Source organism: Macadamia integrifolia, chromosome 5 (assembly GCF_013358625.1).
Source record: "Macadamia integrifolia cultivar HAES 741 chromosome 5, SCU_Mint_v3, whole genome shotgun sequence".
Taxonomy (NCBI): Eukaryota; Viridiplantae; Streptophyta; class Magnoliopsida; order Proteales; family Proteaceae; genus Macadamia; species Macadamia integrifolia.
The window spans coordinates 30,331,383-30,349,451 of record NC_056561.1 but is presented as its reverse complement, the minus strand read 5'-3'; the positions used below and the strand labels follow the sequence as shown (position 1 = coordinate 30,349,451).

General features: G+C 36.1%; 2 protein-coding genes and 1 pseudogene across 4 annotated transcripts; all 3 read left to right on the top strand.

Moving 5' to 3' along the window:
- Positions 1-449: 449 nt before the first annotated feature.
- On the top strand, positions 450-3,610 carry LOC122077999 (annotated as a pseudogene).
- Positions 3,611-4,857: 1,247 nt separating this feature from the next.
- On the top strand, positions 4,858-10,076 carry LOC122078590 (probable polygalacturonase At3g15720). Of its 2 annotated transcripts, XM_042644627.1 has the most exons (9): positions 5,113-5,247; positions 5,465-5,605; positions 6,883-7,062; positions 7,137-7,163; positions 7,885-8,079; positions 8,205-8,292; positions 9,354-9,462; positions 9,570-9,686; positions 9,780-10,076. In XM_042644627.1, the coding sequence occupies exons 5-9, from the start codon at positions 8,028-8,030 to the stop codon at positions 10,017-10,019; spliced, it is 606 nt and encodes a 201-aa protein (XP_042500561.1). In that variant the 5' UTR covers positions 5,113-5,247; positions 5,465-5,605; positions 6,883-7,062; positions 7,137-7,163; positions 7,885-8,027; the 3' UTR covers positions 10,020-10,076. The 2 variants fall into 2 exon arrangements, with proteins under 2 accessions (XP_042500562.1, XP_042500561.1); XM_042644628.1 differs by lacking the exons at positions 8,205-8,292; positions 9,354-9,462; positions 9,570-9,686; positions 9,780-10,076 and adding an exon at positions 4,858-4,963.
- Positions 10,077-12,500: 2,424 nt separating this feature from the next.
- LOC122077755 (probable polygalacturonase At3g15720) lies at positions 12,501-17,723 on the top strand. 2 transcript variants are annotated; one of them, XM_042643612.1, is made up of 9 exons: positions 12,501-12,588; positions 12,740-12,874; positions 13,547-13,690; positions 14,663-14,827; positions 15,595-15,802; positions 15,924-16,005; positions 16,901-17,009; positions 17,116-17,232; positions 17,335-17,723. In XM_042643612.1, exons 1-9 carry the CDS (start codon positions 12,586-12,588, stop codon positions 17,578-17,580), a joined length of 1,209 nt encoding a protein of 402 aa, XP_042499546.1. In that variant the 5' UTR covers positions 12,501-12,585; the 3' UTR covers positions 17,581-17,723. The 2 variants fall into 2 exon arrangements, with proteins under 2 accessions (XP_042499546.1, XP_042499547.1); XM_042643613.1 differs by lacking the exon at positions 14,663-14,827.
- Positions 17,724-18,069: the final 346 nt, after the last annotated feature.

Here is an 18,069-nt window from a genome sequence, read left to right as displayed (position 1 = left end):
AGAGTGTGAAAAGCAAGCCCACATGGCCACATAGTTAGAATGTAAGGGGAGGGGTGTGGGAAAGCATCCCACACCGCAAAACTGCCTGCTTAACAATATTTTTCCCTTAATTTTGTCACTTGGGTAACTCCGATTGAGTTGTAACTTAATACGTGAGTATATGATCTCTGCATCTACCTATCTACAATATTTTAACCTCATCAGATCTACCATCTGATCTGAATAAGTGAATGGTTTTATTTTTTGTCCATTCACGGACAGATTTTGGCACATGAAACATGTGTTCACCTGAAAAAATGTGCAGAGGATCTAACCTCTGTAACTGATGGATAGAAGTCATCCCCAATACACCAAGACAGAGAAGGAATTGACTCAAAAGTCAAAACCATAAAAAATTACAGCTCCCCCTCACACTTTTTGTGCGAAGCTTCCCTCTAGTTAATTAATTAATGGTTACCTTTAAAGTATTTAAATAATTATATGTTTTTTTTTTTTTTCTCAACTTGTGGTGATTGTAGGTTTTAGGGAGCATAGTTGCTCCCAAATCCAAGTCAGGATATGAGGGACACGATGTGTGGCTATCTTTCAATGGCATAAATGGCCTCATCATCTCTGGAACCGGCCAAATTGATGGCCGAGGAAGTGTTTGGTGGTCACAAACTACTGTATGTCTCTCTCTCTCTCTCTCTCTCTCTCTCTCTCTCTCTCTCTCTCTCTCTCTCATCGCACTTTTCAGCTTATTCATGTATTGCTTTGTATTTTCAGGAAACGAGCAACCAACGAAGACCTACGGTAAATAATCAGTAGCTCTTTGTTCTCTTTCTTTTTCTAATAGATATTAAGGGTCACTATGACAACGTTCAAAAGAAACTTGGTAGCATAGTGGTGAAAATGCCCTTAACCCATCACTGCTCGAGTCTACTGGTTGTGGGTTCGAGTCTTGGGCAGTCTTGGCATGCCCACTATTGCCCATTGGTCCCGCGGAAGCCCCGCTTGCCATATAGGGCTATGATCACTACCTGCTTCTGCTTGCAATATGGGGGCTATGATCACTACCATGGAACACCATTTTTTATTACCAAAAAAAAAAGAAAAACTTTTTTTTGGGGGGCTCAAAATTAGTAATATAATTATATTAAAATGAAATAAAAAGAGTACATGAAAAAAGCACCAATAGGAGCCCTATAAACAGAACTATGGAATTGAGGTCTTCCTACCCACCTTCGGCATTGCCATCAGTAGAGGACGATCCATGAATTAAATAATCATCCAAATAAAAAGAGTAAATGAAAAAAACACCAATAGGAGCTCTATAAACAGATTATGGAACTGAGGTCTTCCTTCCCAATTTCGATAAAATTGGTTATTTATTTATTTATTTATTATTATTATTTTTTTTTAATATTTTGACCCTTGGATCATACCTGTGTATTGAGATCGAAAAAGTCAGAAAAGGAGATCAGTCAAAGCCAAGATTGATCTGATCCAACTGATACTGACCGACCCATCAAAATTTTAGAACCATGGCCCAAAGTCTAGTCCAAGTTACACACGAAGGTGAAACTTATAATATTGAAATCTTATAATAAGTTTACATGCAGGGATTAAATTTCCATAACTGCAATGGTCTTCAACTAAGTGGACTGACGCATTTGAACAGCCCTAGAAATCATATATCCATCAATGGCTGCCATGGAGTAACTATTTCTAATCTCAAAATCACTGCGCCGCAACCCAGTCCAAATACTGATGGTATCGACATATCATCCTCAACCCAAATTCTGATCCATGACTGTTACATTGGCACAGGTACAATTTTATGATTGCCTTGTTTGCTTCTGCATGGGTATGCCCATGGCTATTCTGTATTTCTATTTCATTTTTCTTTTAATTTAATTTTGATCTTTTAGCGCCCCCCACCCCCCCCCCCCCAAAAAAAAAAAAAAGATAAATTTTTATGAAAATTTTGACCTTATTCTTTTCAATTTTTCTCACCATCAAAGCCCTCCATGAACCCATATTGTGTATATGGAGTGGCTAACTATTTTGATTTCATTTGTCCAACAACAGGAAATGATTGTGTGGCCATTAACGGTGGCACCTCTTTTATCAACATTACGAAGGTTAGATGTGGACCAGGCCATGGCATAAGGTTAAGACATAATTCATAAGCTAATGATTTATAACACACACACACTCGACCTCTCAGTTCCTATAAGTTGAAAGGCACAGTGTGCGTGCAAGTTGCTTTGTATGTGTGGTGGGAATTTAGTTCCACATCAGCTACTCATCAGCTACTAATTTACTTGAAACCCCTTCATATACCTTGGTGTCCCTCAACTTACTAGTTCGAATTTTTGGGATGAAAATTTTACATGACATCAAAGTAGGTTTTCACTGTATACATGTGTAGTAATTAAATTACAGTTCCCCTAATACACATAAAAGTCCCTCCAACTAGTTTGAACTTTTGGGATGGAAACTTATTTGCTGTGTTTCGCATTTTTAGAGCCAGACCTTAGGAAACTGCAACTAAAAAAAAAAAAAAAAAACACTTCAAATTTCAAAAGCGTAAATATATGAAGGAGAAGTCCTTATGATGCTAGTTTACTATAGCCCTCTCACATAGGTTATTTATTTATTTATTTATGATTTTTTTTTTCTTTCTTCTCTTCTAATAATCTTGTAGCCATGTGAATGATAGCGTTCTCCACATCAACGTTGGTGTGGTGTGGAAGATTGGGAAACTCTCTCCAATAAATAAATTACAAACACAACCTTACTCGCTAATAACCTTTTTCATTCTTTACTAGTTTTTCCTTTTAGTTTTTGTTTCCTCTATTAAGAACCAAGGTTCAATATCACCACTTTATTAATTAGCCTAATTGGTTGGTTATGCTTGGTCTATTACTAAAAATAAATAGATAAATAAATAAAAGAAATACTCTATATCCTTGTAGTGTGGGAAGCTTAGGAAAAAATGGAGCTCATGAAACAGTGGAAGAAGTCCATGTGAAAGACTGTAGTTTCTCTGGAACCATGAATGGAGCAAGGATCAAGACATGGAAGGTAATGAAAATCTTATTAGAACATATATGCAACTAAGCTTAAGAAATATTTCCTTAATTTTATTCTAGCTGTTACCAACTCTTGTTCCTGTTATTCTAAGGGTGGTTCTGGATATGCTTAGAAGATCTCTTTCGAGAAAATTACACTTACAGAAGTAAGAGACCCCATCGTCATCGATCAATATTACCCTAATGCAAACGTTTACTGAGCACAAGATGTAAGGAGGATTAGATTTGCCCATTCTCATTCCTTTCTATGTTAAAGTTGCTGATGAGTTTCTGTTTACATTTGATATATAATGAAGGGTTTGGATGTTAAAGTGAGCAACGTGACATACATAGGATTTCAAGGGTCTACAACTTCAAAAAATGCCATCAAATTGAGATGTAGTAAGAGTGTGGGTTGCACCAACATTGTACTGAGCCAAATCAATATCACATCAGCAGCTCCAGGGGATGAGATTTCCTCTATTTGCAATAACGCTCATGTAATATGTACAGATTGCATTCCACCTGTTAATTGTGTATCTCAAAAGTTATGAAAACTGGGTGAACTTCATTTGGTATTGATTCAATAAAATGGGTTTTTGTCCTTTGACAATCTTTGCAACTTCTTGATGGGAAAATGGATAAGAGAATTGTATTTTTATGAGGCTGCCCCCCCCCCCCCCCCCGCCCCCCTCCTTTTCTTTTTTCTTATATAAATTATATAAATTATAAAATTTGTGGCCAACATCGGATAATCAGATAGTTGGAGGGTTTGATATTTGGGAAAGAGAGTAGATAACTTTAAGATTCGACCCTGCCACTAAAAAAGCCTGAGGAACAAGCATTGACAGGATAGAGAATTTGGTTGAGGAGATGCGAGCATGGACCTAATTGGTAAAGATAGGGGGAATTTCATTTGAGATATGATCTCTGATGTATTTCCATTTGACGGAGTCAAAATATTTATGAATATCAAGCTTCAAAAGGGTAGCAGGGGGTGGTTATTTCGATCAAATCCTCTAGCCAACTCAGTGCACAATAGCATCTTATAGTCAATACTTGCTTCCACAAATGAAGGTAGTTTGGGAATCACTAACAAAGCTATCAATTATGTGCTTGAATTGGCAAGGATTTTGAGAATGAATTTGTGAATGACATTGCAGAGAAAAATGGGCCTAAACTCAAGAACGGATTCCGAACATGGAACCTCTGGGCGAGGCAGATAAAGTTTTGGTTAACCAGCTTGATCTGACTAGGATCAATGAAGTAGCTTTGAATGGCATTAAAAAAAATCACTGTTACTTCCTTTCGATCCCCTAACACAGTGTCCATACATGGGTGAAGGAGTCCAATAATTAACTATTTAGATCAAAGGTATATGCTAGCTCGTTCGATCTAGGAAATCCTATGACTTGTGTAACCTAGCAACTTGCCTTGAAAGTGAGATGTGCCTCACACTGTTGCATCTTCTCGAGTTCTCCCTTCTCTTGTCCCTCTCCTTATATGCTAAGTGCACTGCGGTTACAATTTTGTTTGATGAAAAATCTAGAAGGATTAAGACAAGAGTATTGACATAAGTGGGGTTACTCAGTCGGCAAAGACCAACACCTCAAAATTTAGAGGCCATGTGTTCAACACTTCTTGGGGCTAACTGCCAAAAAGTAAAAATAGAAAGACGAAAATACTGCAATAAAGTCATTGATGATATCTCACTTGATTTGTAATTATGTAAAGAAATTAGTAATCATTAAATATGCCATTAAACACTGAACCGTCAGTTTAATGGCCATAAGCTATAATTGGGCATTAGAACTCCTATATATGGAGTATGGAAACAAGTTTTGGATTTAAATTGACACTTCTGACAGAAGGCAAGCTTATGTTGCTCTAGTTTCATAGATAGAATGGTGAGTTTTTTCTTAGAGCTCTCTCTCAAGTTCTAAACTAGTTCTGTTATGGGAAAGTACTGCATGTGCTAATTTTTATTTTTATATTTATTTTTTTTTTTTTTTTTTTTTTTTTTTTGCCATGGTTTCATTTTGACTTTGTTATGCAGGATCACGTCACCATTTTCTTGATCTTGTACATGACCTTACTAATTTCCTGTAATGGATTTGATGCTACACAACCAAATTGTTTTGATGTGATAGACTATGGAGCTGTTGGAGATGGCATGACTGATGATTCGGGGGTAAATCTTTCATGTTAGATTGTTATTACAAATTCGAATATATGTATAGTTATAAAATAGATTGTTGGAATGTCACCGCTATAAGTGAATTTAGAACATATATTCTTTTTTTGATAGATCAATACTCGTCTCAGATAAACGAGTAGATAGGAATTTAGTTTTAAATTAATATCTAGTAAAATTAAAATCTAATATCAACTTTGTTATCATTTCTTAGGCCTTTCTGAAAGCATGGACTGTGGTATGTGGAACTGATCCTTCAACCGCTCCCACCCTCATTATACCTTCTGGAAAGACATTCTTGTTGAAGCCTATGAAGTTCAATGGTCCTTGCAACCACCAAAATGTTAATGTTGAGGTAAAAAAAAAAACCATTGATGGTTAATGGTCTGAATTTTAACATGTGGTTGATTCACATTATTTTCTAGACATTCAACTGTTAGAATTCCTAGATGACTTTTTACTTGATAAACTTTCATTGAGGGTGTGGTGAATTATTTTTCTCATGGTTTTATTTTTTTTTATTGTTTTCTTAATTTACTTAAATTATTTTGAGGTAAGGATGTCAATTTGCGATAAGAACCAGGAATTGTTCCGCCAAAATAAATGGGATAGTATTGGGATTTGATTTTTGTATCGAATAATAAATGGGACAGGATGGGATTCCCAATGTTATCTTACCAAAATACTGATTAGGTATTAGATGGTATTAGAACCGTTAGTGCCGTTTCAAAGGATATAACTCATGTTCTTGTTTTTAAGTTGTAAGGTTATAGTTTTCTCCTATGGAGGGTTCAACTAGTGGACCTTCAAATTCTGTTACTATAAACTTGTTTGGAGATAGCACTAAAACTATATGATTATGTCCCATAAGATGCCTAAGTAAAATTTTATTTTTTGGTAGATAGATCTATGCAACTATTGGGCATAAAAATTGTCCATAAGAATCCAAGACAGTGAAACAGTTAATGCAAAAGTCAAAAAGAAATTACAGCCCCTCACACTCTTTGTGTGGAGGAAGGTTATTTTCCCCTGCGGTAACCACCCCAACTCCACTCACATCATCCACTGGTTTGATCCCCACCTGTCATGGATAGTGTGAGATGGAGTGGAGTGGTTATCTGCATGCAACTCCCCCTAGTTATGAACGAAACTTAGCTGCTAATGGAATAATAGGAACTTGTTTACCTCCAGGAATAGCAGCTAGGATAGTGGAATCTTGGGGAAGGTGGAAAGGAAATCTGGTTTTTGTTTTTTGTTTCCCCAAGTGAATCTCTCTGTACTCAGTTCTTTCTTTTATTAATTTATTCTTGCTGACCTTAAGCAATAAATAAATAAATCCCATGTTAAGAGGGTATTTTCCACCCCTACCCTTAGAATTCCATTCCCTACCAGCTACCCTAGAAACGGCTCAAAAATTCCCCCTACGTTGTGGTGATCTCTCCTTTCTCCTTTGACCTTCCATTCTTCTACAATAACTGCCTCTAGAACACCTAGTAGAGTGCAGGCCTGCATGCATGGGTATCCATCCTTTACTCCATTGCAGTAACCGCCTAGCACATAGACTATCCTGCAACTCCACCACCTTAAAATGGTTCATTAATCCATGATTATCTCAACTTGTGGTGATTGTAGGTTTCAGGGAACATAGTTGCACCCGATGCTATATCAGGATATGAGGGAGAAGATCAAGTGTGGCTTTACTTCATTGGCATAGATCGCCTTAACATCTATGGCACTGGCCAAATTGATGGCCGAGGCAGTGTTTGGTGGCAAAAATCTACTTCCATTTACTACCAAGATGAAGACCAATATGTTCTCTCTCTCTCTATATATATATATATATATATACTAATTCGACTTATTCTTGTATTTGTTTGTATTTTCAGGAGATGAGCAACCAACAACGACCTACGGTAAATTATTACTAATTTTCGTTTTCTTTATTTTCCTGAAAACCATATGACGTTCAGCCCATTGTTGTGTGTGTATTTGTGTTTTTTTTTTTTTTTTGGGAAAGTTTCCAGTTTTTTCCACAGCCCTTGTGCATTGTGGGGGCAATGAGGTGGTGGGCATATGGCTAAAGGGTGGGGTGGGTGGGGGTGGGGGTGGGGGGGGGGTTTTCTGGGTTGCTTTTTTTTCTTTTTTTTTTTTCTATTCAAGGTGTGGGGGGCCTCATTTCGCGCCCTGTGTGGTCTAGGCCATAAGGTGCTGCGATCAAGGAGGCATATATTTTTCTATTCTTTTAAAATTAATCAGGTGAGAAAAACACATTTATTGGTTATTGGAGAAACAGATTTTAAGTTTATCCTTAAATAATTATGACATAAATTTGTAACAAAAACAAAATAAATTTGCTCTTCAATGTTAACTCTGTCTACCACCACCACCACATATGTTGCCATTGTGAATGTCACCACAGGTACAAAATAAGGTTACTTTCTGTTATTGTGCATCCATAAGTTTTCTGCCCATTTCAACAGTAGAATTATTTTATTTTTATTTTTATTTTTTTCAGTTTTATCATACGACATTTTTTTGAACAAAAGTATTCCAAATGAACAGAAAAAAAAAATGACCAAGTTACATACAGGTGAAATTTATAGTCTCAAAATCTTATAAAATGTTTATATGCAGGCACTATATTTCCATAGATGCAATGGTTTTCAACTAAGTGGACCGACGATTTGACCCACTAGAAACAATCTCCCTCAGTGCATGCAATGGAGTAACTATTTCTGAGCTCAATATCACTGCACCAAAAGACAGCCCAAACACTGATGGTATCCTCATATCAGACTCAACCCAAGTTCTGTCATGACTCTCACATTGTACGAGGGTATTTTTATGACAATTTTGCCTCTATTCATTTCAATTTTTTTCACCATTATAGCCCTCCATGTGTCCATACATGTTGTGGACGAATTGGCCAACTAATTTGTTTTTATTTGTCCTAAGAACAGGAGATGATTGTGTAGCCATTATTGGTGATAGCTCTTTTATCAACATTACGAATGTTAGTTGTGGACCAGGCCATGGTATAAGGTTAAGACATAACTCATAAGCTCTTTTTTTTCTTTTGCTGAAATATCAGATTATATTAGAAAAGGAAAAGCAAAGGAAAAAAAAAATACAAGAGATTAATGTTCAAGCACTCCTAGACAAAAACAACCACAAAGCGATAGAAAACCCCCACCTTCGGCAATGCCATCAGCAAGGGACCACTAACACCCTTAGAGAAATCTAAATCTCAATCGTGAGGTAGCATCAATAGCAATCTCACCACGGACATGCAAAGGGAAAGAAGTCATATTTGATGAAATTCCTGTTTTCGCAGCATCTTTTGCCAAAAAATCAGCAATCAGATTTCCTTTCCCTAAAGCAGTGGGTGATCTTCCACGACAACGGTCTAAGATATGATTGAAGAAACAACCAATCTTGAGCCACAACCCATGGAAAACATTGAGCGAACAGAAATGACCACTGCCATAGTCACATTCAATCCAAAGCCGAATCTACGCCTTCCATCAAGCTAGCAAATTCTGCTCCAAAATTTGACATAACTCCAAGAAAAATCTTTAATGAAGAAATCACCCTACCAGAATGATCTCGAAGCACCACATCTGCAACAACTTTTCATGGATTTCCTAAAGAGCAACCATCCACGTTTAGCTTAATCCATTGAGCGTGGGGCTTACACCAAAAAACTTCCAAAATAGGCCATGAATTAAGGAAACTTACCAAGCCATTTATCTGAACCCCATCCTTATCCAAAGTCCCACAACTTTAGGTAGGATTTTAGGGGAAAGGAGGGGAATGACTTATTACACTGGAGCCCAAAACTTTACACATTGGAATAAAAAATTATAAAAATTTCATTATTTACCGTGGTTCTCTTTCCTTTCTTTTTCATTTTTAGAAGTTCTTTAATTATTTACTCCGGTTGAAGTGGCATAGGAGGTTCCTCCCACACTAATATTGTAGGAAACCCTCTCCCGTAAATAAATGCTAAACACAGCCTTAATAATTGATAAAACCTTTTTCATTATTTACTGGTGTTTCCTTTTATTTATTTATTTATTTGTTTCCTCCCTATATCCTTGTAGTGTGGGAAGCTTAGGAGGGGGTGGAACTCATAATACAGTAGAAGAAATCCATGTGAGTGATTGTAGTTTTTCTGGAACCATGAATGGAGCAAGAATCAAGACATGGCCGGTAATGAAAATCTTATTAGAACATAAATATATATATGCAACTAAGCTTAAGCAATATTTCTTTAATTTTATTTTACCTATTATTAACTCTTGTTCCTATTCTATAAGGGGGGATCTGGATATGCTAAGAAGATCTCTTTCGAGCAAATTACACTTACAGAAGTAAACAACCCCATTGTCATCGATCAATTTTACCCTAACACAAACGTTTACTCCTCACAAGATGTAAGGAGATGCCTTATATTAATGTGACAGATTTGTATATTCTTATTCCTTTCTATATATTTATCTGTTACTGTTTGGATTTGATATATAAAAAAGGGTTCAGATGTTGAAGTGAGCGACGTGACATACATGGGATTTCAAGGGTCTACAGCTTCAAAAATTGCCATCTCATTGAGGTGTAGTGACAGTGTGGGTTGCACCAACATTGTACTGAGCCAAATCAATATCACATCAGCAGTTCCAGGGGATGAGACTTCTTCTGTTTGCAATAACGTCCATGTAATATGTACAGATTGTATTCCACCAGTAAATTGTCCATCTTTAAAGATCTGAAAAACTGGGTGAACTTCATTTGTTATTGATTTAATAAAATGGGTTTTTGTGCTTGACTATCTTTGCAACTTCTTGTGAGTGCTTATGAAGATGGGAAAATCGAAAGAGAATTTGTATCTGATTTGTATCAGAGCATATAGCTTGGACTATATTTGGAAGATTTTATAAGAATGTGGATTAGGTTCTTGCACAAGAACCCTTTTCGTATGGACTGATCCAAACAGATAGAATTTATCAGGGTGTTGATTGTTGGATAGATTTCGTTAGATCAAGCGGATCAGCCTCATACGAAAATGATTCTCGCATAAGGACTTGATCCAGGCTGCCCCTCTTTTTCTTATACAAAAATCCAAAATTCAAAATTTGTGACGGACATTGGATAAGAATTTACTGACGTCGTGTGAGGTTTTGCCAATGTGTTACTGATGACAGTGGTCTTTTTTTTTTTAAATAAACAGTTATTATGTTTGAACAAATTAAATTGTGAAATGACAAATGTCCATTAGAGTTGGGATTTCTATCCATTAATGTGAAGGCCAGAGGTAGTCGCAAAATAGTGGAGAAGGGAGTTTACCTCGGTGATAGACTTGAGATTTGCTTTGATAAAAATCATCGAATTATTGATAAAAGCCAGATGAGACGGTTGGAGGGTTTGGCATTTGGGAAAGTGGTGGATGATTTTAAGATCCACCCTTATTGTCAAGCATCTTAGAAGACCATTCTAAAGCAAGAGAAAAGAGAAATGGAGGCATAGGGAAACCCTATCTTATACCAACCCTGCTACTGAAAAATCCTAAGAGACAACATTGATAAGAATGGAGAATTTAGCTGAGGGGACGCAAGTATGGACCCAATTAGTAAAGATAGGGGGAATTTCATTTGAGACATGATATATCTGATGTATTTTCATATGATGGAGTCAAAAGCTTTATGAATGTAAGCATAAAAAGGGTAGTAGGGTTTGGTTCTTTTGATAACCAGCTCAGTGCACAATAGAATGTTATAACCAATACTTCTGCCAGAAATGAAGGCAGTTTGGAAATCAGTAACTAGGCTATCAATTTCATGCTTGAGTTGGCAAGGATTTTGATAATAAATTTGTAAATGATACTACAGAAGAAGATGGGCCTAAAAATCAAGCAGGGACTCTGGACTTGAAACTTTTGGGATGAGGCAGGTTAAGTTTTGGTTAACCGGCCAATTGATCCGACTAGGATCAGTGAAGTAGATTTGAATGGCATTAAGGAGATCATTATTACTCCCTCATATTTGTAGAATGTCCAAAATACCCTTTGTTAAGTTTGTTTCGAATTCTTGACCCGTTTTGAAGATTGACCCGATCCGACATATTTTGGTGATGACCCGAATAGGAAATTTTTTAGAGATCTGTGATGGAAGCAGAGGGGTATGGTTCGACCAGATCGCTCGCGATCCGATGGGTCGACCTATGGTTTGGAGTATATATAATGTACTGTTGCTTGTTGAGAAAGTCATTGTATTCCAGGGTTTTCACACAGCTAGGGTTTCAGGGCGAGTTTTTCTTCACCGCTACTAGGGTGTAATTTCTCTTCTACATAGTGAATCATCTTCTTCTTCGCCCGAGGACGTAGCACACCATCCTGGTGTGTGAACCTCGTTAAATCTCTGTCGTACGGATCTATTGTCTCTTTATTATTCGTGTTTCTTGGTGTTTGATCTAACACCCTTCAACATTGCCCTAGCACCCAACCGAGGCCAATGATGGCCATGCGTGAATAAAGGAAAACTCAATCCAATAATTAACTAGATAGATCAAAGGTACATTCCAACTCGATCGATTAGTAAAGCCTATGACTTGTGTAACCTAGCACGTTGCCTTGAAAGTGAGATGTGCCTTCTTGAGTTCTCCCTTCTCTTATACCTCCCCCTGTATGCTAGGTGCACTGTGGTTCTTGTGATGTATGCAATTTTGTTTCACAAAAAACTAGAAGGATTAAGACAAGAATATTGACCTAAGGGGGGCTTCTCAATTGGCAAAGATCAACACCTTAAAATTCAAAGGTTATGAGTAAAGTGCTGCAACTACTATAGTCAATGAAAATTCCTGCATACAGTGATCACAGAGAGAGAAGCAATAGAGTGATGAACGATAAGGTACTTGTCTATTTTGTGCGATATTGACCCCTAGATTGTTCCAAAGTCTATTCTTCTAGACTTCTATTGTTACCATTGGAGAATATCGGTAACCTAGTCAGTCAAGAATTGCCCTCCCCTAAATTTTCTCCACATTGCTTCCTATACGAGATATAACTGAAAGTAACGTTAGGATAAGGCCGGCCAACGTGGCCATACCACTAACACTTGGGGCCTAACTATCAAATAAAGAATACTGCAATAAATTCACTGATGCCATTAAACGCTCAACCTTTAGTTTAATGACCATACTATAATTGGGCATTAGAACTTCTATATATGGAGTATGGAAACCAGTTTGGATTTAAATTGGCATCAGAAGGCAAACGATATCACTCTGGTTTCATTATTTTTTTTATTTTTTTGGTAGAATCACTCTAGTTTCATTGATGGAATGGTGAGTTGTTCTTAGATCTCTCTTTCGAATTCTAAACTAGTTCTGTAATGGGCAAGTACTGTGCTAAGAGATCTGAGGTTTACAAACTGTAAACCTTTTTTGTTAGCTATTTTTCTTCCATGGTTTCATTTTGAATTTGTTATATATGCAGGATCGCTTCACCATTTTCTTGATTTTATGCATGGTTTTACTCCATTCCAGTAATGGGTTTGATGCTACAGTATCAGATTCTTTTAATGTGGTAAAATATGGAGCTGTTGGAGATGGCAAAACTGATGACTCGGGGGTAAATCTTTCATATAAGATTGTTATTATATAATTGGGAGAAAGAACCTTGTTAGTTTGGTGTAGGGAACATCAGTGCACAAGGCCAATGGAAGGGAGTGCAAGAGCATCTTCAACACATGGGCTGGGCGAAACGTGATCTTTTTATGCTCAATGTGTCTGGGCGTAGATAGCATTAGACTGACAGGGTTCTTTCTAAATTGACTGTTTGAATATGACCTCTATATGTGAATTTAGAATATGCAACATTTTTTTAATTGATCGATACTCGTCTTAGGGCCCGTTTGATAACGTTGCAAGAAACACGTTTCTGTGTCCAGAAATGGCAGAAACGGAACAAAAAGCTTTTGATAAAACTATTTCGTTTCACTTGTTTTATGAAATTGAAATTGAAATTTCTACATAACTATGGTTCAAGAAACGACCTAGGCGAAACAAGTTCGCCGTTTCTGGAAACAACTCATGCCCTTTCTTTTCGCTGGTTACTATCGACTTCCAAAAACATGACTATCAAACACCTTCAATTCTATTTCTGTTTGTGCCGTTTCTCGAAGCAGAAACGGCAAAAACGTTATCAAACGGGCCCTTAGATAAACAAGCAAATAGGCATTTAGTTTTGAAGTGATGTCTAGTAAAATTAAAATTTAATAGCAACTTTGTTATCATTTTGTAGGCCTTTCTAAAAACATGGACTGCGATGTGTGGAATTGCTCCTACGTACACTCCTACACTCATCATACCTTCTAAAAAGACATTCTTGTTGAAGCCTATGAAGTTCGGTGGTCCTTGCAACCTCCACCACAACATCAATATTAAGGTAAAAATGAAAGACTACCAAGGGACTACATACCTTAGGTAGTCAATTATTTTCCAAACATCCAACTCGTAGAATTTCTAGATGACTTTTCACTTGGGAAATCTTCCAGTGAGGGTGTGCTGAATATTTTTCTTGTGGTTTTATTTTTTAATGTTGTCTTTATTACTACTTATCTTATTTTGGGGTAAGGTGTCAATTTGGGACCAGAATCAGAAATTGTTCTTTTAAAATAAATGGGATAGTATTTGGATCTAATTTTGGTATAGAATAATAAATGGAACCAGATGAGATTTCCAATGGTATCAGTACAAAATTACCGGTTAGGTATTAGATGGTAGTGGAACCATCAATATTGTTTCAAAGAATATCTTATATGTTCTTATGTTCAAGTTTTATGGCTATAGTTTGAGGTATTTTTGCTGGTATTTTCTCTTCTGCAAGTTTCAGCTAATGTAGCTTTAGTTTTGTTACTACAAACTTATTTGTAGATGGTACTAAAACTATGGTGGGGCTTGTTTATTGTTCATCATAATTTCTTTGTTATTATTTTAAGAAGCTTATATATGTTCTTAGAGAGTTTGAAGAAGTTTATTATGATTTTGTATTCTAATTTTCCTTTTGAAGCGAAGGACATCTTAGATCTCATGACAATGAAAAATTCGCAACACTAACAATGGAACTATCTTGTTAGGAACCATTGAAGTCCTTTTTCTACAATATCTAAAACCGCTTAGGAACGGTTTGTTTATTCGCAACACTAACAATGGAACTATCTTGTTAGGAACCATTGAAGTTTTTTCTACAATATCTAAAACCGCTTAGGAACGGGTTTGTTTATTACTGTAACCGCCAAACACGGGGACTATCCTAGCTACAACTCCACCTTAAAACGGTTCATTAATTCATGGTTATCATCAAAATATTTAAATAAAATTGAATAAATTTTTTTTTCTCAACTTCTTGTGATTGTAGGTTTCTGGAAACATAGTTGCACCATATACTATTTCAGGATATGAGGGACACGATGATATATGGCTTTTATTCACTAGTATAGATCGCCTCAACATCTATGGAACTGGCCAAATTGATGGCCGAGGTAGTATTTGGTGGCCAAATTCTGAACAACGACGACCTACGGTAAATTATTACTAGCTATTCATTCTCTTTCTTTTCCTGAAAATGATAAGAAAAATCTTTTTCTTTTCTTTTTTTTAAATAAATTTAAAATATTACACGTGTGATCTATTTGATATGTTTAGACTTTTTTTTTTTAAAGGTAAAGAATACTCTTTCATTGTGCGGCCCTTGCGTCAATGTGGGAGCCAATGAGGTGGTGCACATGGACATCAACAAGGGTGGGAGCCTCATTTATCCACTGTCTTCTGTGTTTGGGTGCAAAGGCCCATGACTTTCCTCCTTTTTTTTAAATTAATCGGGTGAGAAAACACATTTGTTGATCCTTGGAGAAACAGATTGATGTTTTTCTATAAAAAATTGAAACCCAATTTTGTAACAAAAACCAAACCAATGATTTCGATTCTCGAGCTCACTTTTATTATTGTGCATTAGTGTTTCTGTTCATTTTAGTGATAGAATTACCTCTTTTTCTTTTTTTTTCTTTTTTTCTTTTACCATCTAACATTTTTTTAACAAAAATATTCCAAATGAACAGAAACACAAAATATATTTCTGACTTAAAAAAACTAAATTGAAATAAAAAAAATTTTGCCAAACACAGCATAGAGTGTTGAAGATGATAAGTGCATCCTGATCTCCAATCAAGTTTTAGGAAATGTAGTCTACGAAAACCTAGGAAAACCTCAACTTAATCCAGAGTCTAGAGTTCCTAGACCAAGTTACACATAAAGGTGAAATTTATAATCTTATAAAATGTTTACATGCAGGCACTATGTTTCCACAAATGCAATAGTCTTCACCTGACTGGACTGAAGCTTTTGAACAGTCCAAGAAACCATATCTCCCTCCTTGGCTGCAATGGAGTAACTATTTCTCACCTCAATATCATTGCACCAAAAGACAGCCCAAACACAGATGGTATTGTCATAGCAGACTCAACTCAAGTTCTGATCCATCGTTCTCACATTGGCACAGGTACTTTTTATGACAATTTTGCCCCTGTTCTTTTCAATTTTTCTTACCATTATAGCCCTCCATGAGTCCATGTTGTGTATGAATTGGCTAATTAATTTGATTTCATTTGTCCAAATAACAGGAGATGATTGTGTGGCCATTATTGGTGGTACCTCTTTTATCAACATTACGAATCTTAGATGTGGACCAGGCCATGGCATAAGGTAAACACATGACTCATAAGCTCATGACCTTTCGATCAGTTCCTACCTATAATAAAGTTGAAAAGCACAAAAATGCAAGTTAAGGGGATGTTTGGGAACACTAATAATAAAAGCTTGGATGTGAAAGGTTTTGACCTGTGCAGTAGAAAACCAAGCCTATTTTCTCTAGTCCATTTAAAGGGAGTTGTTTTGTATGTGTTTGGTCTTTTTGAGTACAGAACTTAAAAGGGGTGAAAGGTTAAGCAAAATTTAGAAAATTTTATCAACCATTTATCTCACCCAATTCTTCACTAAAGTCCCACCGTTTTTGGTAGATTTTTGAGGAAGGGAAGGGGAATGACTTTATTACATGTGGGGTACATAACTTACACATTGAAATAAAAAAATATGAAATTCCACTGTTTTTTTTATTTTTTATTTTCTTTAAACCCATTATGTGTGGGGGCTAAAACTTTGCATTTCCCGTTCTTTCAAATCAAAATCATAATAAATAAACAAGGAAAACTTGCTACAATGCTAATGTATTATCCCCCTCTCACATGGTTTTTTTTTCATTGTTTTCTTTCTCTTGTTCTGACCATGTAGGCCCCATGTGAATGATATCGTTCTCCACATCACCATTAGTGTGATGTGGGAGGTCCCACAGTAACGTTGTAGAAAATCCACTCCCATAAATAAATGACAAACAAAGCCTTAATCATTGATAAAACCGTTCTCATTATTTATTGGTTTTCCTTTTATTTTATTTATCTATTTATTTATTTATTATTTTTTTTATTATTATTATTATTTTTGATTCCTATCTATATCCTTGTAGTGTGGGAAGCTTAGGAGGAGGTGGAGCTCATGATACAGTAATTATTATTATTTTTGTTTCCTATCTATATTCTTGTAGTGTGGGAAGCTTAGGAGGAGGTGGAGCTCATGATACAGTAAAAGAAGTCCACGTGAATGACTGTAGTTTCCATAGAACCATGAATGGAGCAAGGATCAAAACATGGCCGGTATTGAAAGCATTAATATTAGAAATATATGAAACTAAAAGCTTAAGCAATATTTCTTTTTATTTTATTTTAACTGTTACTAACTCTTTGTTTCTGTTATTCTAAGGGGGGTTCTGGATATGCTAAGAAGATCTCTTTTAAAAAAATTGCACTTACAGAAGTAGGCAACCCCATCGTCATCAACCAATATTATCCTAAGAATGAAGTTCCCTATCCACAAGATGTAAGGAGGACTAATATTAGAAGAGTAGATTTGAATATTCTCATTCCTTTCCATGTATTTATCTGTTAAAGTTGCTGATCAGTTTCTGTTTGCATTTGATAGATAAATAAGGGTTCAGACGTTGAAGTGAGCGACGTGACATTCATAGGATTTCAAGGGTCTACAACTTCAAAAAATGCCATCTCATTGAGGTGTAGTAACAGTGTGGCTTGCACCAACATTGTACTGAACCATATCAATATCACATCAGCAATTCCAGGGAATAAGACTTCCTCCATTTGCAATAACGCCCATGTAATATCTAAAGATTGTAACCCACCTGTACATTGTCCATCTCAAAAGTTCTGAAAACTGGGTGAACTTCATTTGCTATTGACTCAATAAAATGGGTTTTCAGAGATTTGGAGTGATTCGCTGGACCTTGAATACTTAAGTTCTGATTATAGTACCACCTTGTGGTCTTTGAATAAGAATCTTTCTTTTTGGAAGTATATAATTTTTTGCCTGATCCTAATTTTTTTTCTCTGCCCAGTAACAGTATGATACTACTAATAAGACTTATAGTTTTTTCGGTGATGGCAAAACAATCTTAATTCACTAACTATTACTCCGACAATGATATAATATCTCTTCTTTTTCTTACTGAAATCTTCTTGTTTTTCATCAAAAAAATAAAATGAGTTTTGGTCCTTGACAATCTTTGAAACTTCTTGTGAGTTCTTATGATGATAATTCCGTATGAGAAACTCTATCTGATTTATATCAGAGCAGACAGCTTGGGTTGTGTTCGGAAGATTTTACAGGTCTGGTCCGTTTTGGATTTTATATTAAAAATTC

Excerpts from the sequence above, each read along its gene's own strand:
- LOC122077755 (XM_042643612.1), top strand. Across the intron at positions 16,006-16,900 it reads GGACCAGGCCATGGCATAAG|TGTGGGAAGCTTAGGAGGAG; the intron begins GTAAACACATGA and ends ATATTCTTGTAG. Across the intron at positions 17,010-17,115 it reads CAAGGATCAAAACATGGCCG|GGGGGTTCTGGATATGCTAA; the intron begins GTATTGAAAGCA and ends TGTTATTCTAAG.
- LOC122078590 (XM_042644627.1), top strand. The coding sequence starts at position 8,028 with ATGGTATCCTCATATCAGACTCAACCCAAGTTCTGTCATGACTCTCAC. Across the intron at positions 8,293-9,353 it reads GGACCAGGCCATGGTATAAG|TGTGGGAAGCTTAGGAGGGG; the intron begins GTTAAGACATAA and ends ATATCCTTGTAG. Across the intron at positions 9,463-9,569 it reads CAAGAATCAAGACATGGCCG|GGGGGATCTGGATATGCTAA; the intron begins GTAATGAAAATC and ends CTATTCTATAAG.